General features: G+C 42.7%; 1 protein-coding gene across 1 annotated transcript in view; it reads right to left on the minus strand.

The window, feature by feature from the left end:
- Nucleotides 1-25,853, minus strand: part of SMCHD1 (structural maintenance of chromosomes flexible hinge domain containing 1) — a 408,526-nt gene that overhangs the window by 258,803 nt on the left and 123,870 nt on the right. Inside the window, exons 21-22 of the mRNA XM_089678219.1 lie at nucleotides 18,741-18,837; nucleotides 16,041-16,113 (exon numbers count right to left, since the gene is read on the minus strand). Coding sequence (XP_089534345.1) covers nucleotides 16,041-16,113; nucleotides 18,741-18,837 — 170 coding nt within the window. The remainder of the gene's footprint in view (nucleotides 1-16,040; nucleotides 16,114-18,740; nucleotides 18,838-25,853) is intronic.

Genomic DNA, 25,853 nt, shown 5'->3' on the forward strand with positions numbered 1-25,853 from the left:
TACCCTGTACACCATACAAAGCCACACTGAAGCCTAACACACACCTTGACTGAAACATTTTTACAGGGGGGAATTCTGAACCCTGTAATATCACCTTACAACACCCCAGTTAATCCCGTTAAAAAGCCTGATGGTTCATACAGATTTACTCAGGATTTAAGAGCAGTTAAGGCTCTTGTAGTGATGTAGCCCCTATTGTTCCAGATGTATCGTCGTTGGTGACATCTATTCCCTGCACCACACAATATTACACTGTCCTAGTCCTAAGTAACGTAGTGTTAGCGGGATCAGCCCCGCCACCTGCCAGCACCTGGGTTTCGCCCGTACACTTAACCCCCCCCCCCCCCCTTCTTCCCCAGCAAGTGCAGGGTCAGTAGGTTACTGTCACTTGATACATTGCACACAAAACCGCAGTGTTCGCAGAATCAAACGTGATCTCTGTTAGCACTTGCCGGTAAATTTTGATGACTCTCATATGCAGCAGAGTGCCAGTACTAGTGCCACGCTACCTTTTGGCGAACTGGCCTGCACCAGTGGTCTAGAACATCCTGGTCTTTCACATACCAGCACTGCAGTATCACTTGGTGACGTGGCAAGTCCCATAAGTGTAGTACAAGTTGGTGCAGTGGCGAGCACAAGTATTGTCCCGCAACCACAAAGAATTCGCACACAGACATGTAGAGCCCCTAGTATCCTTCCAGATGTGCTTGCAAATCCTGATTGGTAGCCCACAAATTCTGCAGCACCTGTACTTCCCCCACTCACTGCCAAACCCGAAATTTAGGCGGAAAAAGGAAATTTAACTGCTCCCCTTGATTTGGAGCTGTTTTTCACGGAATATCTGTATGCATTGATTGTGGATCAAAGCAATTTATATGCACAACAATTTATCACCGCCAGCCAGAATTCAAACCTTGCCAGACCATTCGTATGGAAACCCATTACGGTTTCTGAATTTAAATTTTTTTTGGGCCTAACCCTCAACATGGGCATTACTAAAAAAAAAAAATGAATTGCGGTTTTATTGGTCCACAGACCCGATTCATCCTATGCGCGTGTTCTCTGCTGCCATGGCCAGGCATAGATATGAGAGTGTAATGTGTTTTATGCATTTCAACCACAACACACCTCGTCCTCAAGGTGACCCTGAATTTGACCGGCTCCACAAAATTCAGTCCCTCGTATCACCTTAACCAAAAATTTGCAGATGTCTATACTCCCCAGCAAAACATCTGTGTTGGGGAGTCCCTCATTAATTTTTCTAGATGCCTTACATTCAAACAATTTCTCCCCAGCTACTGTGCCAGATATGGGGTCAAGATTTATAAGATCCGTGAGAGGGCAACAGGCTATACTTATAAGTTTCGGATTTACGAGGGAAAAGATAGTCACATGGAGCCCCCCAGATACCTAGGCTACATGGGGAGCAGTGGCAAGATAGTTTGGGTGTCATCCCTTTTCCATATGGGGTACCACTTATACATGGACAATTTTTATTCAAGCGTACCACTATTTAGACATTTGTACAATCTTGGAACTGGCGCATGTGGAAACATGCAACCTAATGTGTGCCCACCATTAGAAGTGGGTGGATGCAGGGCGGTATATTCTAATGGTGGGCATGCCACACACTTTTTCTGGCAGAGATTCCTTCTCTTTTTTTAATGCAGCCCCCAGGCTGCATACAAAAAAAAAACAAAAAAAAAACATAGCATATATACCCAACAAGGACCAGCGCTGTACTGGTACATCACTGAACTTTAAATGGTTACACCAGGATGATGTCTACAGCTGCAGGCATCATTCTGGTATAATTTTTACAGCCGGCGATCGGCTTTCATGTAAAAGCAATCCTAGTGGCTAATTAGCTGCAGGATTGATTTTACAGCAGCGGGAGATTATGACCCCCGTCCCCTGCTGCCTTCCACAGCCTTTTTGGACAGTCCCGTGCCATTGGGGGAACCTGAGAATGCAGCCGATGTTTCTGCCAGCTGACCATAGAGCTGATTGGATTTCAGAATGGTGCCAATCATCTCTATAGTCTAAGAAATCGGAAGCTACAAGCATTTCATCACTTCAGTTTCGCAGGATAAAAACAGTGCCATTTGTAAAATGGGAAAGCATCTGATCATACCGATCTTATCATACTGGCTTCCGATTGCGCAACGGATCAAATTCAAAATCCTAACGCTGACGTACAAAGCTGTCCACCATACTGCCCCGTACTACATCTCTGACCTAATATCCAAGTACCGCCCAGCACGCACACTCCGCTCCTCACAAGATCTCCTTCTCTCTAGTTCCCTGGTCTCCTCCTCCCATGCCCGCCTCCAGGACTTCTCCAGGGTGTCACCCATCCTCTGGAACTCCCTGCCCCAACCCATCAGATTATCACCTACTCTCCCCTCTCCTTTAGGCGCACCCTGAAAACCCATCTCTTCAGGGAAGCCTACCCCACCCCCTGCTAACTTGCCGACCTCCTCCACTCTTCCTACCACTCCATCCCCCACAGCTATCTCCTCCTGTGCCACCACCCCCTCCCTCCTAGATTGTAAGCTCGAAAGAGCAGGGCCCTTGATCCCCTCATGTTTTGCATTGTATTGGTATTGTTCTGTCACATGTTCTGTCCCCCTTTGTAATGTACAGCGCTGAGCGAACTATTGGCGCTTTATAAATACTGTATAATAATAATAATAATAATCTTGGTTTGATTAGATAATGTAAGGGCAGAGGAGATATCTAGAGTCAGATAGACCCCCGATTTCTAAAAAAAGAATATATGACAATGCCCATTGAAGTTACAGGGGATATTTGCATTCCCTGTGATAGCATTAAAAGTGATTAAAAAAAAAAATTAAAAGGGACAGTGTAAAAATAATTAAAATAATCAAAATAACTTAAAAAAGGCTTTTAAACGTTGCCTATGGATATTAAAAACATATGCAGTTGTTGCCATTGCACGGGGCATGCGCAATTTTAAAGCATGTCATGTTTGGTATCTATTTACTCGGCATACCATCATCTTTTATACTTTACCAAATAATTGGACAGAATATTGTGTTTTTGTGCATTAACTACTCGCCAACCGCAGATAGCCGAATGACGGCTGCACTGCGGCCGGCCAGTTCTGGGTGGACGTCATATGACGTCCTCCCAGAACGCGCTCTCCTGCGCGCCCCCCGGGGGTGCGCACCCGGCGATCTTCGTGATCGCGGTGTCCTAAGGACACAGCTGATCACGTGACGTGGTAAAAGGCCAATCACAGCGGCCTTTTACCATGTGATCAGCCATGTCCAATGACACGCTGATCACCGGGAAATGCAAATGCCGGTTCTCGGCTGCACTTTCCTCACGCTGTCAGATCGTGAGGAAAGTACTGCCGAGGACCGGCAGTTGTCAGAGCGGGGATCGGCACCGATCATCAGGGTCACTGATCATCAGTGCCCTGATGATCAGTGCCCAGCAGTGCCACACGCAAGTTCCGCCCACCTGTGCCCAGCAGTGCGCCCACCTGTGCCACCCAGCAGTTCGCCCACCTGTGCCACCCAGCAGTGCGCCCACCTGTGCCACCCAGCAGTGCGCCCACCTGTGCCCCCCACCTGTGCCCAGTACTGCCACCCACCTGTGCCCACCAGTGCTGCCAGTCAGTGCCACCAGTCAGTGCCCAGCGGTTGAGCCAGTCAGTGCACAGCAGTGCCGCCAGTCAGTGCCCAGCAGTGATGTCAGTCAGTGCCATCTATCAGTGCTGTCTATCAGTATCCATTATCAGTGTCACCTATCAGTGCCACCAATCAGTGCCGCATATCAGTGCCACCTATCCATAATACCTCGTTAGTGCCGCCTATCAGTGCCGCCTATCCGTGCCACCTCATTAGTGCTGCCTATCAGTGCTGCCTATCAGTGCCCATCAGTGCCGCCTATCAGTGCTGCCTCATCAACGCACATCAGTGAAGGAGAAAAATTACCTGTTTGAAAAATTTTATAATAGAAACAAAGAAACTTTTTTTTTTTTTCAAATTTGTTTGCACTTTTATGCTTATAGCACAAAAAGTAAAGTGCCCAGTAGCGATTAAATACCACCAAAAGAAAGCTCTATTTGTGAGAAACAAATGATAAAAATTTCATATGGGTACAATCTTGCATGACCGCGCAATTGTCAATCAAAGTGCGACAGAACTGAAAGCTGAAAATTGGCCTGGTAAATAAGAGGGTACAAGTGCCCGGTAGGCAAGTGGTTAAAAGTAAAAAAAAAAGTGTATTTTTTTTTTAAATTGCATTTGAAAAATTGCTGTGCGAGTACTATGTAACATAAAAAATTGCAGCACCCACCATTATATTCACTAGGGTGTTTGCTTTAAAAAATATATATAATGTTTGGGGGTTTAAATTAATTTCCTAGCAAAAAATACAGATTTGTTTCATGTGAATAAAAAGTGTCAGAAAGAGCTTGATCTTCAGGTGGTTAGAAGAGTGAGTGATGTGTGGCATAAACTTCTAATGCTGGGCATAAAATGCCCTCACCACCCAAAACGACCCCTTTTTGAAGAGTAGACAACCAAACTATTTGCTGAGAGGCATGTTGAATCAATAGAAGAATTTATTTTTTTTACCACAAGTTTTTGGAAAACTTTTTTTTATTTTACACAAAATTGTCACTTAAAACGATTTATTGCTCACACAAGCCATGGGTATATGTGGAATTACTCCCCAAAATACATTCTGCTACTTCTCCCGAGTATGGGGGTACCACATGTGAGAGACTTTTTGGCAGTCTAGCCAAGTACAGGACCCTAAAATCCAATAAGCACCTTTAGGCTTCTAAAGGGCTTTGTTTTCTCATTACACTTCCTGACTACCTATCACAGTTTCGGAGGCCCTGAAATGCCAGGATAGCACCTAACCTCCTCAAATGACCCCTTTTTGGAAAGTAGACACCCCAAGGAATTTGATAAGAAGCATGGTGAGTATTTTGCAGATCTCGTTTGTTGCCACAAGTTTTTAAAAATGAAGAAAAAAAAAACAAAAACATTTCTTTTTTTTTTATATTTCAAAACCTTGTGAGAAAACATTAGATCTGCAAAATACTCACCATGCCTCTTTTAAAATTCCTTGGGGTGTCTACCTTCCAAAAAAGGGGTCATTTGGGGGAGTTCTGTGCTATCCTGGCATTTCAGGGCCTCCAAAAACTGATAGGTAGTGATGAAGTGAAATGAGGAAGTTACGCACCTTCAGGCTTTCAAAGTGGTCATTAGATTTCAGGCTCCTGTATGTGGCCAGACTCCCAAAATGTCTCACTCATGTGGTATCCATATACTCGGTAGAAGTAGCAGAATACATTTTGGGGTGTAATTCCACATATACCCATGGCTTGTGTGAGAAATATATCATTTAAATAACAACTTTGTACAAAAAAAAAAAAAAAATGTTTTTGTAATTTTCCAGAAACGTGGGGAAAAAAAAAAAATCTTCCATGTACTCAATATGCCTCTTAGCAGAGAGCTTAAGGTGTCTACTTTCTGAGTTCATTTGGGGGTGTTTGTACTATCCTGGTATTTTAGCACCTCAAGAAATGTGATAGCCAGTCAGAAAGTAAAAGCTGTGTAAATTCCATTTTCTATACCATAGTTTGTAGATACTATAACTTTCACACAAAGCAATCAAAATACACTTATTGGGATTTTTTAACCAAAAACATGTAGCAGAATACATTTTGGCCTAAATTAATGATGACATTTTAGTTTTTTTGGATATTTTTTGACAGAAATGAGAAAATATAGTTTTTTCCAAAAACATTTTTTTTTTCAAAAAGTTTTTTGTTTATAGTGCCAAAAATAAAAAGTGCACAGGTGATCAAATACCACCAAAAGAAAGCTCTCATTGTGGGAAAAAAGGACATTCATTTCATTTATGTACTGTATTGCATTACCGCACAATTGTCAGTTAAACTAGTGCAGCGCTGTATAGCAAAATAAATGGCATTCATTGCAGTATCTATACCAGTTTATAGACACTATAACTTTCACACAAAGCAATCAATATACACTTATTAGGATTTTTTTTACCAAAAACATGTAGCAGAATACATTTTTATAACTAAAATTTGAGTTTACTATATATTATTTATAGCCGAAACTAAAAAATAGTTTTTCTTCAAAAATTTCGGTCTTCTTTTGTTTATAGCGCGAAAAATAAAAAGAGCACAGGTGATCAAATACGACTGAAAGAAAGCTCTTTGTGTGAAAAAACAGATGTACATTTTGTTTAGGTACAGCACTGCATGACAGCGCAATTATCAGTTGAATTAGTGCAGCACCGAGTAGCAAGTAGAGTAGTAGTAGAGGCCTGGTCATTAAGGGGGGTAAATCCACTGGAGGGCAAAGAGTTAATCCTTTTTTTTTATTGAAACAAATCTGGCCTGCAGTATGGTTTTTATTGTACAAGTTTGGGGTTGCTATGCCCAGCGATGGTACAGTATATTTGGAGTATAGAGCGATATCTCCAAACATGGCCCCTGGTATCCAGGTAACAAATGTGTAACCTTTGGGCCTTGGCGATCATAGCTTAGGATCCAAGATTCTGATCAGGTATCTAGGCAACGGACAATTAACAACTGATCGGCATTTAAATTGTGATCCATCTGTCATGGCTCCCAATACCTTTGAGTAATACACGTGATGGTACGTATCAAGGCAGTGCCTGTGACATCATTCTGCAAACCCAGAGGTGGACAAACTGTGGTTTTACTGCTGGTGATAGGGATCTACTGATCTTAAGTGGACAATGCCACATATGTTTTAAAAGCTGTCATAATTCAGTACATGGTTTTATATTGCACTGATCTATGTGAGTGTATATTTATTGGTTTTAATAAAGGAGTGAAAGCACGTTTTTCCTATTTTTTTAATTCAAGTGCTCATCATTTGAAAAATGATAGGATCTCTTCTGCTGTACCAAACTGAAGGATTTATTAAGAGCGCGTTCCTGGTGGTAAATTCATAGATATCTGCAGGAGGTGTGTTAAGCCCTTAACCACCTTCCGCCCACCATATAGTACAATGACGGGCGCAAGGTGGTTCTCTCGTTCTGATAGGATGTCATATGACGTCCTTCCATTCTCACCACGCATGCACGGCTCAGGGAGCGCGCAGCGATCGCCGGTGCACTGTGTCCCTCGGACACAGAGGATCACGGAAAGAGCCGAAGATGTCGGCTCGGTCATGTGATCAGCTGTGTCCAATCACAGCTGATCACATGTAAACATGGAAATGCCGGTTATTGGCATTTCTCTCCTCTCGAGCTGTCACGCTGACAGCTCAAGAGGAGAGGAGAGACGGTAATCGGTTTTCCGCAGAGGGGATATGTACACTGATCATCAGGGAACTGATGAAGCCTATGAGTGCCCATCACTGCAGCCTCATTAGCGCACATCAGTGAAGGAGAAAAATCACTTATTTACAAAATTGTATAACAAAAACTAAGAAAAAACGTTTTTTTTTCTAAATTTTCAGTAATTTTTGGTTTGTTTAAAAAAAAAAAAAAAAAATCCCAGAGGTGATTTAATACCACCAAAAGAAAGCTCTATCTGTCTCAAAAAAATGATAAAAATGTCATATGGGTACAGTGTTGCATGACCGCGCAATTGTCATTCAAAATGTGACAGCGCTGAAAGCTGGAAATTGGCCTGGGCAGGAAGGGGGTATAAGTGCCCTGTAGGCTAGTGGTTAAAAGGGAGGGCACATTAATATATATATAGATAGATAGATATAGTGAAGGAAATAAGTATTTGATCCCCTGCTGATTTTGAATGTTTGCCTACTCACAAAGAAATGATCAGTCTAAAAATCTGATGGTAGGTGTATTGTAACACAGAGACACAGAAGCAACAAAAAATTCAACATAAATGCATGTCTAACAAATTATGCACTGATTTGCATGTTCATGAGGGAAATAAGTATTTGATCCCCTATCTTTCAGCAGGATTTCTGGCTACTAGGTGTCTTTCATACAGGTAACACGCTGAGATTAGACGCAGTCTCTTAAAGGGAGTGCTGTTAATCTCACTTTGCTACCTGTAAAAAAGACACCTGTCCACAGGAGCAATCAAACGATCAGATTCCAAACTCTCCACCATGACAAAGACCAAAGAGCTGTCCAAGGATTTCAGGGACAAGATTGTAGACCTACACAAGGCTGGACTGGGTTATGAAACTATCGCCAAGCAGCTTGGTGAAAAGGTGACAACAGCTGGTGCAATCATTTGCAAATGGAAGAAACACAAAACAACTGTCAGTCTCCCTAGGCCTGGTGCACCATGCAAGATCTCACCTCGTGGAGTGTCAATGATCATGAGAACAGTGAGGAATCATCCCAGAACTGCACGAGGATCTTGTCAATGATCTCCAGGCAACCGGGACCACAGTTACCAAGAAAACAATTGGTAAACTACACAGAGAAAGATTGAAATCCTACAGTGCCCGCATGGTCCCTCTGCTCAAGAAAGCACATGTCCAGGCCCGTCTGAAGTTTGCCACTGAACATCTGAATGATGCAGAGGAAAAGTGGTTGAAAGTGTTGTGGTCAGATGAGACCAAAATCAAGCTCTTTGGCACCAACTCACTGTGTTTGGAGGAGGAGGAATGCTGCCTATGACCCCAAGAACACCATCCCAACTGTCAAACATGGTGGTGGAAAGATTCTGCTTTGGGGGTGTTTTTCTGCTAAGGGGACAGGACAACTGCACCGCATCAAAGGGAAAATGGACAGGGCAATGTACCATCATATCTTGGGTGAGAACCTTCTTCCCTCAGCCAGGTGAGATCTTGCATGGTGCACCAGACCTAGGGAGACTGACAGTTGTTTTGTGTTTCTTCCATTTGCAAATGATTGCACCAGCTGTTGTCACCTTCTCACCAAGCTGCTTGGCGATAGTTTCATAACCCAGTCCAGTCTTGTTTAGGTCTACAATCTTGTCCCTGAAACCCTTGGACAGCTCTTTGGTCTTTGTCATGGTGGAGAGTTTGGAATCTGATTGTTTGATTGCTCCTGTGGACAGGTGTCTTTTATACAGCTAACAAAGTGAGATTAACAACACTCCCTTTAAGAGACTGCTTCTAATCTCAGCTTGTTACCTGTATGAAAGACACCCAGTAGCCAGAAATCCTGCTGAATGATAGGGGATCAAATACTTATTTCCCTCATGAACATGCAAATCAGTGCATAATATACACCTACCATTAGATTTTTAGACTGATCATTTCTTTGTGAGTAGGCAAACATTCAAAATCATATATATATATATATATATGTATGTATGTAGGTGAGCGCAAAAGGTGGAGCTCACTTAGCACATCTGAATGAAATTATTCATGAGCACAAGTAGTGGAGTTTTATCTCCGTACACAGATCAGCTAAAAGGCCAATTGAGTTGTTACACATTGATTATTCAATATGGACATTTAAATAAGGATTAACACAGGATTTTTGAAAATTGGTATGTTTATATCGTGTAGGATGTGCATCTATACAAACATTAGTATATGTGGTCTGTGGAATGTATATTATTATTATTATTATTATACAGGATTTATATAGCGCCAACAGTTTGCTTAGCGCTTTACAACATAAAGGGAGACAATACAGCAACAATACAATTCAATACAAGAGGGTTAGGAGGGCCCTACTCCTTGCAGCTTACAATCTAAGAGGGAGGGGCTGGTGGTACAAAAGGTAATAACTGTGGGGAATGAACTGATAGGAGGAAGAGAAGATTCCTTTATTAGCCGAAGGCAGGATAGGCTTCCCTGAAGAGATAGGTTTTCAGAGATTGCCTAAAAGTGAGCAGAGTAGGCTATAGTTGGATAGATTGGGGTAGAGAGTTCCAAAGGATGGGGGAGGCACTGGAGAAGTCCTGGAGATGAGCATGGAAAGAGGCGACAAGGGAGCTAGAGAGTAAGAGGTCGTGGGAGGAGCAGAGAGGACAGTTTGGGTGATATATGGAGACAAGATTGGTGATGTAATTTGGGGCAGAGTTATAAATGGATTTATATGTTATTGTTAATGTTTTGAATTGTATTCATTGGGCAATGGGAAGCCAGTGGAGGGATTGGCAGAGCGGAAAGGCAGATATGGAACGGTTAGTAAGGTGGATGAGTCTGGCGGCAGTATTCATGATAGACTGAAGAGGGAATAGTCTGCGATTAGATAGGCCAATGAGGAGGGAGTTACAATAGTCAAGGCGAGAGATAACCAGGGAGTGAATAAGTTGCTTAGTGGTTTCAGAGGTTAAGAACGGATGTATCTTGGAGATGTTGCAGAGATGAAGTCTACATGATTAGGACAGTGATTAGATTTGGAGCTGAAAGGACAGATGGGAGTCTAGGATTACACCTAGTACCCTGGCATGAGGGGAGGGACTGATGGTTGTATTATTGATCTTGATGGAGAAGTCAGAGGAGGGGAAACGGGCTGGAGGGAATAGTATGAGCTCTGTTTTGAAAAGATTTCGATTGAGGTAGTGGAGTGACATGCATGCTGATTTGTCACTTAGTAGGTTAGTAATGCGAGAGGAGACTGAAGTGGTGAGGTGAGGAATACAAATATAAATTTGTGTGTCACCAGCATAAAGATGGTACATAAAGATGATACTTAAAGCTATGGGAGTTATATATGCTAGTATATAGGATTTTAGATAAGATAGTAGATACGTTTTTTGAGACTTTGTGCTGCACTATATATGAAACATACCAATCAGCCTTAACATTATGACTCCTCTAATATTGGGTACGTCCCCCTCCAGCCAAACAGTCCTGATCACTGGATTGAGAAATGGAAAATTTGGAGGCCAAGTCAACATCTCAAATTCATTGTTGCATTCCTCAAACCATTCTTAAACCATTTTTGCAATGTGGCAGGGTGCATTATCCTGCTGACTGCCTTTAGGGAATACCATTTCAATGAAGGGGTGGTACTTGATCATCAACAACGTTAAGCAGGTGATACGTGTAAGAGTATCATCCACATTAATGGCAGGACCAAGGTTTCCCAACAAAATATTGCTCAGAGCATGGCACTGCCATAGTGCATCCTGGTTTCAGCTCTTCCCCAGGTAAAGGATGCACATGTATCCAGTCATCCACAAGATGTAAAAGAAAAACATGATTCATTAGATCAGGTCAACTTCTTCCATGGTCCAATTCTCATGCTCACGTGCTCATTGCAAGAACTTGTTGGCTGTGGAGACGGGTCAGCATGGGCACCCTTACCAGTCTGTAACACTCCATACAAAACAAACTGCAATGCCCATTTTTTCTGCCTTCAAATCATCAACTTCAGGAATAACATGTTTAATTGCAACCTAATATATCCCACCGATTTCCAGGTGCAATTGTAAAGAAATACTTCAAGCAGAACTTTGGGCAGAAACTTTATTACATATTTGTACAGGTGCATCCATACCTTTAAATAATCCGTTGGTCTTACAGTGCACAGTTCTCTTGCCTGTCAGATATTCAGCCTGCTTTGTTCAGTGAAGAGCCCTCTGTCCCCCTCATATCCTGTTCACAAGACCGGTGGTTGATATGACTTCTATCCCCTCAGCCACCGGTCTTGTACAATCTTCTCAGTAGTTTTTAGTGAAGGCAGAGGACATGTTATCACTGAAGTAGATGGACCCAGGAGACTCATGCCCCCTGTCTGACCCACCAACTGTGCGGTGTCATTAGATGGTCTGGTCACTGCACTCCTGGTCTGTCCCGCCTCCTATGACCAGACAATTCATTAGCAGACCAGGATGTGCAAGGCAAAGAGAAAGTGATCCTTAGCACATTAGCATCTCATATTATGGGGAAACAATGTGCAATGTACGGTCATAAAATGAGAGCATAGCAGGGCACAGTGATGTCGGTGGGCAGAGTCCAAAGCCGCTGTGTAGCACACTTCACATCCGTTTCACACATGCCCACAGTCCCGCCCACGTAGACACTATATCCCAGGGCATGGTGGGATGCATAGTCTCAGTGAGCGGCAATGAGCACTAATAGGAAGTGACATTGCCGCTTCTGAGATAGACCCTGGGGACTGAGAAACTTTCAGAGCAGAATGATGACAACAAAGCTTTTAATACAGTGAGTTTTAGACAAAACACACAGGTTTGAGCAATACAATGTCAGCAGTTTTGCCTAACTATACTGGACTACTGTGCACATTTAATCACCACCCAGAGTTCTGTAATGTTATTCATTGAAATTGTCAGTGATGTTAATGTTATGAATGATTAGGATATAAACTATATACATATACAGTTGTGCTCAAAGTTTTGCATACCCTGGCAGAAATCGAGAAATCTTGGCATTCATATTGAAAATATGACTGATCATGCCAAAACTATCTTTTAGTTAAGCACAGTAATCATATGCAGCCATTTACTATCACATAACTGTTTGGCTCCTTTTTAAATCATAACAACATAAATTAACCAAATGGCCCTGATCAAGAGTTTATATACCCTGGAATTTTTGGTCTTGCTACAAACACACAAGGTGACACACACAGGTTACAATGGAAATTAAAGGTTAATTTCCCACATCTGTAGCTTTCTAAATTAGTGTCTGTGAATAAATACTGTAGTCAATAAGTCTGTTAGCGCTCACGTGGTTGTACTGAGCAGGCTAGATACTTAGCCATGAGGAGCAGAAAAGAACTTTCAAAAGACCTGCGCAACAAGGCAATGGAACTTTATAAGGATGGAAAAGAATGTATAAAGATATCCAAGCCTTGAATATGCCAGTTAGTACTGTTCAATCACTTATTGAGAAGTGGAAAATTCAGGGATCTCGATACCAAGTGAAGGTCAGTTGGACCAATAAAGATTGCAGCCGCAACTGCCAGAAGAATTGTTTGGGATACAAAAAAAAAAAAAAAAAAAAGCCTCGGGAGAAATGCAGGCTGCTGAGGAAAAAAAAAAAAAGAGCGTGGTGTTTCAAGGAGCACAATATGATGATACTTGAACAAAAATAAGCTGTGTGGTCGAGTTGCCAGAAGGATGACTTTATAGCTCCATTGCCACAAAAAAGCCTAGTTACAATATGCCCGACAACACCTCACAGTTTATGGCACACTGTAATTTGGAGTGGTGAGACCAAAATAGAGCTTTATGCTCACAACCATAAGCGTTATGTTTGGACAGGGGTCAACAAGGCATATAGCAACAAGAATACCATCCCCACTGTGAAGCATGGTAGAGGCTCACTGATGTTTTGATGGGGTGTGAGCACTAAAGGTACAGGGAATCTTGTACAGATTGATGGCAACATGAATGCAGTATGTTATCAGAAAATACTGACTGACAATTTGCACTCTTCTGCACGAAAGCTGCGCATGAGCACAACAATGACCCTCAGCACAAGGTCAAGTTGACCCTTCAGTGGTTACAGCAGAAAGAGGTGAAGGTTCTGGAGTGGCCATCACAGTCTCCTGGTCTTAATACAATCAAACCACTCTGGGGAGACCTCAAACATGCAGTTCATGCAAGACGACCAAAGACTTTGCATGACCTAGAAGCATTTTGCCAAGACAAATGGGCAGCTATACCACCTGCAAGAATTTGGGACCTCAGAGACAACCATTATAAAAAAAACTGTACGCGGTCATTGATTTAGAACAGAGGTCATTTCATTTGTTGACTTGCTTCCATGTTTTGTTTTATGATAGTGCCATTCTATTATGACCTACAGTTGAATTTGAATCCCAAAAGAAATGTGTTTTGCCTGCTTACTCATGTTTTTTTAAAAAATGGTTTAGAGGAGAAAGAGAAAAGCGAGTGTGTTTGTTACCTCCGGGTCATGCCATACCCTTCTTTCTGATGCTCCAAACTAGACCACAGACACCACCTAGTTGTCACTTGATAAGCAATTTCAGAGAGTCTCTAATATGATGATTATATCATCGTATGGTATATGAATCACCGCTGGTTCATACTGGTTGATCCACCTTGCCATAAATACCGAGCCCGCTACATACCTAGCAGGGACATATTAGTCCACAGAAACCCCCCATAGGGACATACCTCAAAGAGAGGATGACATCATATAGAAAACTCTATGATATCACCATCAGGTGATAACTAAGTAGAGTCTATGGTCCAATTTGGAATATCAGAAAGAGAGGCATGGTGACAGTTCATCTATGGATGCTACATGGCTACAAACTGAACATCATGCAGTTCTGATGAGAGCCTAGGATAGCCTCCTAAAGCAGGTAATAATAGCGAAATTCTTTTAATCAGCAACTAGGAGGAGCACATCCTGACGCTCGCTCTGTTTCGCTCGTGTTACACACACACACACACACACACAGTAGTAGCTACATTAGATGTATATATCTTGTGGGGAAAGTTTTGGATATAATTAAAAATATATTTACATGATTGTTAGAAGTCATAGGAGAAACCCTGTTCATAGAGATCTCCAAGTGGGGGCTTGTTTTTCTAAATACATCTAAAATTCTATTGAAGGTAACATGAAAGACACAAATTAATAAAAATAAAAAATGAGTGTTCAAAACATAAAAAGATTGCGTAAATATGATTAGGCATTTTGATATTTATGGTTGAACTAATATTAGATTGACATTCTTGGTATGGAATATGTGATTAAATATTACAAGCATTCTTTTTCAATTATGAATGCTCTATTTAAACCGTAGAAACCAAGAAAGCCAAGAACAGAAAGTACAAAAAAAAAACACTTAAAAAAAAAAAAAAAGATATATATGGTAAAATAGCATCTACTTCAAGCTATTAAGTAAAGGCTTACATGTTTAGAACAAGCTTTTTTTTTTTTTTTTAATAGGAAGGGTAAATGTACACCAGAGGCAAAGCTATGCCCCTCATCACACAAAAGACCACTAGAGTGGTGCCCTGTCCCTGGGAATATGCACAACCGTATAAAGCAAAAGGGTATGCTCATCTCCTTGCATGCAGTACCCAAATGCATGCAAGAGAAACCGTTCTAGGGGAGAAGAATGCAGGACTCCAGTTACCAATATACCAATTGAAAAAGCCATATGAAGTCTTGAAAGCATGGTCATTGTACATGTGATAGCCTCAGACAGTCATGTTCCCTAAGCACATGTGCTTCAAAAGCTAGATCATTAATGTCAGAGACAAAGGATGGAGGTCTAGCAGACCTGGAAGAGGTCAGAGCACACCAGGAGAAAGAGAAATCATATCTGGGTGGGCAGTATAATCTGTATGAGTACTTGCCAAGCTTCAGAAGTGAACAAATAACAGTAGGGGTCAAAGCATATCAACAACTTAGTCCCTAGGGCTTGCTAAAAACCTGGTTAACTTCCAGTTGAGGAATACACCATTTGGTCAAAGTGTAGAACAACCTTGAGACATTAAGGATGTTTTTCTGGAGGGTCCAGATGTGGTCCTGGGCAAAGAGTATTGAATTGAAGGAAGACATCACCAGAGTACTAGGGGTAATATCCTAATTATCCATGGGCGGCACAGTGGCTAAATGGTTAGCATTCCTGCCTGGCAGCACTGGGGTCGTTGGTTCAAATCCCAACCACGGCACCACCTGCCTGGAGTTTGCATGGTCTCCCTATGCCTGCGTGGGTTTCCTCCGGGTACTCCGGTTTCCTCCCACACACCAAAAACATGCTGATAAGTTAATTGGCTCCTGTCTAAATTGGCCCTAGTCTGTGTATGTACGAATGTGAGTTAGGGACCTTAGATTGTACGCACCTTGAGGGTTAGGGACTGATGTGAATGTACAATATATATGTGTAAAGCGCTGCGTAAATTGACGGCCCTATATAAGTACCTGAAATAAATAATAAAATAGTGGGCTGCTATGGCTCCCAACGAAAGTTAAAATAAAATCCTAAATTTATCCAGACTTCCCACTACTTACATTTTAAAGAATTGGTTCAGAAGTGTATGTAAACACTAAATAGTTCTGTAAATCTGATTTCTATTACCTAGTAAAAGAGTAAAAAAGTAGTTGGCAGACAGAAAAGTAATAAAAGATACATACCTGGAAACACCTTCATTTTCACAGTTTGAGTATCTTCTTTTAAGCCAGGCAGTGTAACTTTCAGCATGAAATTCTATTAACAGAGATGTGCCATATGAGCATATAACAATTATATAATTAAAAAAAAAAACGCTGAGAAAAGAAAATAAATTAACTGAGATAAACCTTTGGGTACATGCCTATTGCTGTGTTACACAGGGATTACCACTGCTAGGAAGAGGGAACAAATTTGTCCTTTAGGAACAAAGATGTCAATATTTAGGGAACTGGAGAATCTAAAAGTTAGGCTCCATGCACACTAGCATTCTTTTTTTAAGCTATTATGAGCAATTTTTTCTGCTCCTAGAAGCTACCAGTGTTATCCTGTGTGTCCATGCACACTATTTTATGCTAGAAGCATTTTTCAAGCATCAGTGTTTAGGAGCAGAAAAAAATTGTTTTTGTAGCGTTTTTGGGAGCGTTTTCCAGGCAGAAAAATGTTCATCGCTCCTAAAAACTACTAAAACGCTCCCAACAGCTTTTTAAAAGATTTTCTTTTGTTCTTCATGTACCGTAAAAATGCTAATAAAATGCTAACACTCTTAAACGCTACTACAAGCTGGTACAAAAAGGCTATTTCATCCAGCCTTTTTCGAGCATATAAAAAACACTAGTGTGCAAATGGAGAAGGGTTTGGAGACCTACTAGAGCCTTTTCCCACACCTAGGAACCTTGTCATGTATTTGCAATACTGTGAAATATACCTAAAAGCTGACATGGCTTACATTTACACTGCAGAATGCACATGGGACTTAGTGCACCAGATAAAGTTGCAAGAAAAAGTTTGTGAACCCCTTGGGATTATGTGGAGTTTTGCATGAATTGGGCATAAAATGTGCTCTGAACGTCATCTAAGTCGCAACAATAGAAGAACACAGTTTGCTGAACATAATACTACACAAACATTAGATGTTGCCATGGTTTAATTGCACATAACATGTAAACATTCACAGTGTAGGGAGGAAAAGGTATGTGAACCTTTGGACTTAATAACTGCTTGACCCTCCTTTGGCAGCAATAACCTCAACTAAACGTTTCCTGTAGTTGCAGATCAGACCTGCACAACGATCTGGAGTAATTTTGGACCACTCCTCTTCACAAAACTGTTTCAGTGTAGCAATATTCTTGGGATGTCTGCTGTGAATCGCTCTCTTAAGGTCATGCCACAGCATTTCAATCGGGTTGAGGTCAGGACTCTGACTGGGCCACTCCAGAAGGCGTATTCTGTGCTGTTGCAGCCATTGTTTTGTTGAATTACTTGTATGCTTTGGATCATTGTCCTGTTGCATCACCCATCCTCTGCGGAGCTTCAGTTGGCGGACAGATGGTCGTACGTTTTCCTGCAAAATGTCTTGATAAACTCAGGAATTCATTTTCCCATCAATGACAACAATCCGTCCAGGCCCTGAGGCAGCAAAGCAGCCCCAAACCATGATGCTACCTCCGCCATGTTTTACAGTGGGGATGACGTTTTGATGTTGGTGTGCTGTGCCTTTTTTTCTCCACACAGTGTTGTGTGTTCTTCCTAAACAACTCAATCTTGGTTTCATCTGTCCACAGTATATTTTGCCAGTAGTGCTGTGGAACATCCAGGTGCTCTTTTGCAAACTTCAAACGTGCTGCAATATTCTTTTTGGACAGCAATGGCTTCCTCCGTGGTGTCCTCCCATGTACTCCATTCTTGTTTAATGTTTTCCTTATTGTAGATGTGTCAACAAAAATGTTAGCATGTGCCAAAGATTTCTGTAGGTCTTTAGCTGACACTCTGGGATTCTTCTTTACCTCATGCAGCATTCTGCGCTGTGCTCTTGCAGTCATTTTTACAGGACGACCACGCCTAGGGAGAGTAGCAACAGTGCTAAACTTTCTCCATTTGTAGACAGTCTGTCTTACCGTTGACACATGAACATCAAGGCTTTTGGAGATACTTTTGTAACCCTTTCCAGCTTCATGCAAGTCAACAATTCTTGATCATAGGTCTTCTGAGAGCTCTTTTCTGCGAGGCATGGTTCACATCAGACAGTGCTTCTTGAAACTAGTAAACCCAAAACAGGTGTGTGTTTTTTTAAGGGCAGGACAGCTGTCAGCAACACATCCAATATCATCACACTGATTGGAGTCAAGGTTGGCTCACTCCTGGCTCCAATTAGCTCTGGGAGAAGTCATTAAGCTAGGGCCTCACATACGTTTTCCTCCCTGCACTGTGAATGTTTACATGTTATGTGCAATTAAACCATGGCAACATCTAATGTTTGTGTAGTATTATGTTCAGCAGACTGTGTTCTTCTATTGTTGTGACTTAGATGACGTTCAGAGCACATTTTATGCCCAATTCATGCAAAACTCCACGTAATCCCAAGGGGTTCACATACTTTTTCTTGCAACTGTAAGTCCTGCATTCCCCCAGTTTTGCACACTACTTACTTTAAAATATGACTAATATTCTATATAATAAAAAGACTTCATTGCTGTAACCATGAACTATGATATCAGTGTGCCATACAGCATATAAACATGCTGTCAACAAACTGTGACACTAATCCTGGTAAATGCACCCCTGGGCAGCTGCTTTATTAATGGAAAATGCAAATCGTGGATGAAATATTACAACGCAGAAGCCTAAAAAGTAGCATATAATGTAAATTGTAAAATAACGGTTACCTCCCCCTGGCAGTTGTTCACCTGCCCTCTGGCATTCACTCCTTGTATTAACAAAGGATGCATTTTGTTTAGATCTTCATAATCCAGAATAAGACCACTAGGTAAGTAAGTAAAATGAATTATGAGATACAGATTTCATAAACTGCTGACACTTATTCAAATAAAGAGAAGTGGTCATTAAAACAGAAAAACTAACAAATAAGTCAAATGTGAAATACAAAAGTAACTTTTACTGCACACCTCTTCTGCCACATTTATTAAAACATATAAGCATGTCTTTTGTAGAATTTGTTTTTACCAATATACTGCATATGACAAATTGAAGCAATATTAACCATATGAGTATTTTAACTACTTGCCGACTGCAGATAGCCGAATGACGGCTACACTGCGGCCGGCCAGTTCTGGGTGGGCGTCATATGACGTCCTCCCAGAACACGCTCTCCTGCGTGCCCCTGGGGGCGCACACCCGGCGATCTCCGTAATCGCTGTGTCCTACGGACACAGCTGATCACGTGATGTGGTAAAAGGCCAATCACAGCGTCTTTTCACCACTGATGATCAATGCCCTGATGATCGATGCCTAGCAGTGCCACCCACAAGTGCCACCTACCTGTGCCCAGCAGTGCCACCCACCTGTGCAGCCTAGCAGTGCTGCCAGTCAGTGCCCAGCGGTTGTGCCAGTCAGTGCCCAGCAGTGATACCAGTCAGTGCCACCTATCAGTGCTGTCTATCAGTACCCATCATCAGTGTCGCCTATCAGTGCCACCCATCTGTGACAGCTCATTAGTGCTGCCTATCAGTGCCCTTCATTGCTGCCTCATTAACGCACATCAGTGAAGGAGAAAAATTACCTGTTTGAAAAATTTTATAATAGAAACAAAGAAACTTTTTTTTCTTCAAATTTTTTGCACTTTGTTTCTTTATAGCGCAAAAAGTAAAGCACCCAACGGCGATTGAATACCACCAAAAGAAAGCTCTATTTGTGAGAAAAAAATAATAAAAATTTCATATAGGTCAAATCTTGCATGACCGCGCAATTGTCAAAGTGCGACAGCGGTGAAAGCTGAAAATTGACCTGGTAAAGAAAGGGGTATAAGTGCCCGGTAGGCTAGTGGTTAAACATTGGAGATGCTTTGTACCAAAAACAGAAGAAAAACAAACAAACATTCTTACATTTAGCTCTTTCCCCCCTTCTAATGCTTTCAAAATGTACTGTAGCTTCTCCCACGTAAAATGACACTTGCAGATAGTCTGCAAATGTCAGTAATAACTTGTAACAATGTATTGCTTCCTTTTATTTACCATTTAAATCATATGCAGATCCTTAACTATTAATTTTTGCTGACTTTTTTTTCCATTAATATTATTTTTTTCCTTTTCCATTCATTCTGTGTTTTCAGAATCTCATAAAAATGTGCAAATCTAAAGAAAAAAAAAAGCTTTTTGGGAGGTATGTACCTTGGAGTATGGTCCAGGACGGAGGAATCAAAGAACTCATAGACCACTGGTTACATGCTGCTACTTCCAGGTGATTGGCCACTGGCAAAAGCTTTGCTGGGTCCACTCCCTTGTGTTCCCACATAACCCTGCCCAAACTGTAAGGCTCCAGTTTAGTTAGCAAGCAAAAAAGAAATCTAAGAGAAGAAGAGGGAGCAACCTGTGTCCTGTACTGTACTCCAAGATATGGAATAAATAGATACGTCAGAATCCCTATTTTTATCATACGCTACAGGATACAGAAATCAGTTCATAAACCATAGGATGTCCTCAAGCAGTAATCAGCAGTGGGAAACAATACATCTAAACAGCAGCAACAGGCCCACAGGAGAAAAGGCAGGACATGGCAGGAAAATTTAGGTTTCAAAAGGACAACAAGAAGCATTATGGAGGTAAGGAGAACACAGGCTTACAGGCTACCCTATCTCCAAGGAATGGTTACCACAGCTGATGGGAACAGGAGGAAGATTGGATCTTATGGGGGTCATCTCAAAAACGCAATCCCTCCTATTTAGAAAGATAGAGCTAAGGGTGGCCACGAGTTCCTGTAGGACTCCCGGTGGGTGACAAGGCAGAGTCCTTTGTGGTAGAAGGCTGCACAAGGAGTGCAAAGTGTCAAGAGATAGGAAGAGGGTGTATAAGGTTAAACAGGTCTTACAGGGCGCTAACTGAAATGCTGTATGTATGGCCAGGTAAAGGTATATAAAGAACGGGGGACGAGTTGGGAAGTCACAATGAAGTCTTCAATTAGCTTACTAGGTGGAGACATTTTACAAAAGATTACTGAGAAAGGGAATTAGTTTGGCTGAATAGAGATGTAAGGGAGTCATCCAATGCACGAATGTAGGAAATATTTGGGCAGTAAATACAGTTGTGTTCAAAATAATAGCAGTCAGACATCACTAACCTGATCAATCACTGTTTTTGGTAGAAATGATATTTCTACATGGCAAATAATTTACTAGCAGGTGTAGCAGAGTAATAGAAATCCAACAGACCCAACAGTCATGACATACATGCTGCTGATTCTGTGTAATTGAATCACTAATTGAAAGGGGCATGTTCAAAATAATAGCAGTATGGAGTACTATTAGTGAGGTCATTCATTCTTTGAAAAACAGGTGGCAATTATTGCCCTTATTTAGGGAAGGAAGGCAGCAAATGTTGTACATGCTGGTTACAGTGCATTTCTCTCTGAAATTCTGAGGAAAATGGGTCATTCCAGATATTGTTCAGAAGAACAGCGTACCTTGATTAAAAAGTTGATTGAAGAGGGGAAAACATATAAACAAGTGCAGAAAATGATAGGCTGCTCAGCTAAAATGATCGCAAATGCTTTAAAATGGCAACCAAAACCTGAAAGACGTGGAAGAAAGCGAAAAACTACCATTCGAATGGATAGAAGAATAGCCAAAATGGCAAGGACTCAGCCGACAATCAGCTCCAGGAAGATCAAAGAAGGTCTAAAGTTACCTGTGAGTACTGTCACAATTAGTACTGTTACAATTAGAAGACGCCTATGTGAAGCCAAGCTATCTGCAAGAAGCCCCCGCAAAGTCCCACTGTTGAAAAAAAGACGTGCTGAAGAGGTTACAATTTGCCAAAGAGCACATTGACTGGCCTAAAGAGAAATGGCGCAACATTTTGTTAACTGATGAAAGTAAGATTGTTCTTTTTCGGGTCTAGTGGCCGGAGACAGTTTGTCAGACGACCCCCAAACACTGAATTCAAGCCACAGTACACTGTGAAGACAGTGAAGCATGTTCCAACAAGACAATGACCCCAAACACACCAGTAAACATGCAACATCTTGGTTGCAGACCAACAAGATTGACGTTATGGAGTGGCCAGCCCAATCCCCGGATCTTAATCCAATAGAAAACTTGTGTGGTGACATCAAAAAATGCAGTTTCTGAGGCAAATCCAAGAAATAGAGAAGAACTGTGGAATGTAGTCCAATCATCCTGGGCTGGAATACCTGTTCACAGGTGCCAGAAGTTGGTTGACTCCATGCAACACATATGTACAGCAGTTCTCAGAAACAGTGGTTATACAACTAAATATTAATTAAGTGATTCAAAGGAAAGCAAAATCTTCAAACATTTTTCAGTTTATATGAATGTTTGAGTTTGTAAAGAAGAATACAAACACTGCTATTTTTTTGAACAGTCTAATATCCAATTTTTTTTAGAGGAACAACACAAATTTGATATATTTTTCTTCATGTTTTGATTTGGAATAGAATGTGTAGTGTTCCCAATGCATTTGTGTGTATAGAAATAAAAGCTATTAGAAGGATTTTGAGCTTTATTCACTTTTTTCAACACACTGCCATTATTTTGAACACAACTGTATGTCAGTAAATTAACTGCCCAGGCTGTCGATTATCAATAGGCTAAGGAGAATGGCTGTGCAAGGTAGTCAAGTGCCAAAGCTGCAATGGACCCACAGGTGGAAAAGCGGGGGGAACCACCCAGGAAACCCTGGGAACAGGGGGATTGCAACCTTTTTCAATAGCGTTTGGAAATAAGTCACTCCACAAAAAGGTCAAGACAAAGGAAGGTGAGAGCAGACTAGACGCCTTAGCCAGGAACAGGAAAGTTCGTGAACTGCAGCAGGTAAAGGGTCCGTTGGGGAACAAGGCCTAAGGATTAAAACCATGAAGGACATATCGTGGCAAAACACGGTAGTCAAGATTCTAGTTCATGTAACTAACCTTCTCAAGTAGAGTGGATTAGAAACTGGTAGCCCGAGAGAAATTAATTACCCACTGATCTGTCTCAAGGAGATCCTGCATAAGAGATAAATGCATAATGCAGGGAAGGTCTCAAAAAATGTTTTGCAAAGACGAATCTCCCAAAGAGTAGGCAAGCAAACCCTCAACAATGTGGAGGACACCAAAGCTGACAACTCCTTGTCCCTCGTAGCTGGCAAGCACTAGTGATGTCTTCCAGCCAGAGAAAGTAACCCAGGGTTGCAGAGCAGACCCTGGGAAGGTGGACCTTCCAAAGCAGCAACCGCCAGGGAGCGTTGAACATCAGCTTCACCATGTCGGTGTACCACAGACCAGTCTGGAGCCACCAGAAGGATCAGAATCCCTAAGGTCGTTGTCCCATGAACCCTCACAGCAGAAAAGGGAGCAGCCTGAGAAGATGAAAGGAAGAAAGACTATACTGGTCCCACGACAACACCAGCACATCCTTTGCATCCGCCAGGGGAACCCACACTTCGGCCACTACCGTGAGGCAGGAGCTCAGACGATCAACTCCCAGGGTTCCCCACCGCAGGTAGATCTGCTGAAAAACCATCCAGGTGCAGAACTCACTTCCCATGCTAATTCATAACGCTGGGAAAGTGCATGGTGAAGAGAACCAGAACGTGCTATGCTGTCCACCACAAAGGGTGGGAAGCATCCAGTGCTGTTGCCACAATGCACGTGTTACCCTGGTGGATGACAGAAGAAACAGTGGTGGAAATGTCCGGTTATCCAGTGCCCCAGAGGCAACCCGAACTCTCTCAGCCCCAGGACACTGATGAGCAAACAAGCCTCTGCCAGAGTCCTACGGCCTCATTCTGATCTAGAACCAAAAGCCCCCCCAGTCAGACAGTCTGGCATCTGTAGCAACGGCCATCCAGAGTAAGGGAAGTATGCCCCGCCTTGCCAGACAGGGGACCAGAACCACATAAAGAAAGGCCCTCGTCGGTCGTTTCAGATGAATCAGTTGTCCTTCCATATGGACCAAACTTCCTTAAGCAGAATTCTTGTATGGAATTGTGCTCATTGGACCATCTCGTGGAAAGGTGGATACCATATGACCCAGAGTCCACATAAGAGACCACTGGTAGGGCCGCTCACTGGACAAAAAATAGTTGGATCGCAGTCTGAAGCTTGTCCACCAGGAGAAAAACGCTGGTCTGCGTCAAGTTGAGAATCAGGCCCAGAGACTCAAGTCTCCTGGTCAGGGTAGACCTCTTGATGTTCTGGAACTATCCAAAGCCCTGCAGGGAGGGACTTACGCTCTCCCCAAGTTGTTTGTCACTGCGACTTGGGAGTCTGCCTTCAAAAACAGGTCGCCCAAGTAACCAGTCACAGCAATCCCGTTGTCTCAGCAACACCAGGACTGGAGCCAGCATGTTAGAAAACACCTGGTAAGACGAAGACAGCCTGAAGTAAAGCACCACAAATTGACAGTGTGTTTCCGCAGCTGCAAAGCATATGAACCAACATGTCCCTCGCCCATGAGAATGTGCAGGTATGCATCCTATAAGTCTAAAATTGCAGAACAAAAAACCCTGAGACGAGAGGTCACTGAATGAATGGACTCCAGCTTGATTCATGAACCTGGCCTCTGGTCCCTGTGTCGGGACAGGTTGGAGGAAACCTTTGGAATCGTGCAGGCTCGGGCACAGAGACAAATACCCCCTAGAGTGGGGGACCCTGCACAATAGTAGAAAATAGAAATTGGAGGGAAGGAATTGCTTAAAGCGCATAAGGAAATGCTATTCTGCAGTAGGACACAAGCCTCCAGCTACCCCGCCAGGGGAGCAGGTAGTCTTGCCAGGCAGGAAACAGAGGGGAGGGCGGATGCCCTAGCGGAAAATGAACGCTACAGCCGCCCTCAGCAAGGTCTGCTTCCACAGTGCCACCCATCCAGAGGGAGGCAACTGGCTTATCCAGCGGCAGTACCATACAGAAAGGGCAGCTACTCAAAAAACAAATGGCGACCCTGCCACACGGCGACTAGGCCGCATAGCTTTGGCCTAAAGTGGCGGGTGGCCCGACTGTATGGTGTGCACTCCCGCAGGGGGTGCCTAGCAGCACGTTCCCCAGGCCTCATGCAACAAAAGCCAGGACATCCAAGGGGAGCAAGAGCGGTACTGCCACATATGATTCCTACATCTCTGATGAGTACCAAAACTGAGAAGTGAGGGAAGAAAGGCGCCCACAGCTACCCAGACCAGGGGACACAGTCTTTCTGGCATGGAACAGGATGTCAGTGCAGCACACCAATCCATACAGACTAGCGTTCCTCGATAACCCCCCACCCCCCAGCGATTAAGGGAGACTACAACACCAGAGTCCCCCCCCCACCCCCACCATGCCAAAACACCCCATATGATCTAGGGGGAGGAAAGGGGAGGGAGGAGGAGCAAGCCTGGAGGGGAGAAGGGAACTCCATAGGGACCAACTACCCCAGGAAGTACCAGAGCCCCAAAACCACGTCCGAGAAAGGAGGGGGCATCTACTTACCAATCCAGCAGTGCTTGCAGGCAACACTCCCAAGACAGAACTTCCTCTCCATCGAAATGGAGGGGGCTGTCAGCCAGGGTAACACTGACACAGACTATAGGTGTCTGGTCGTAAGTGTCCCTGCAAGACGTTGAACTCGGTGGGCACCTTAGTCCAGGATGGGGCATGTCGCAGCCAACCCTGCATGTAGCTACAGGTCTGCGCGCACTTGCTGGCCAGTCAGGGGTGACCACTAGATCTAGATTATCCGGCATGACACAAAAAGGAAAAAGCTATGGAATTGCAGGTCCTAGTGGGGATGCTACATCTTTTTGATAAAAAAAAATCCCAATAAGTGTATATTGATTGCTTTATGTGAAAGT

This window comes from Staurois parvus, unplaced genomic scaffold (assembly GCF_062004578.1).
Source record: "Staurois parvus isolate SC_StPar_1 unplaced genomic scaffold, SC_StPar_1.0 ptg000015l, whole genome shotgun sequence".
Lineage (NCBI taxonomy): Eukaryota > Metazoa > Chordata > Amphibia > Anura > Ranidae > Staurois > Staurois parvus.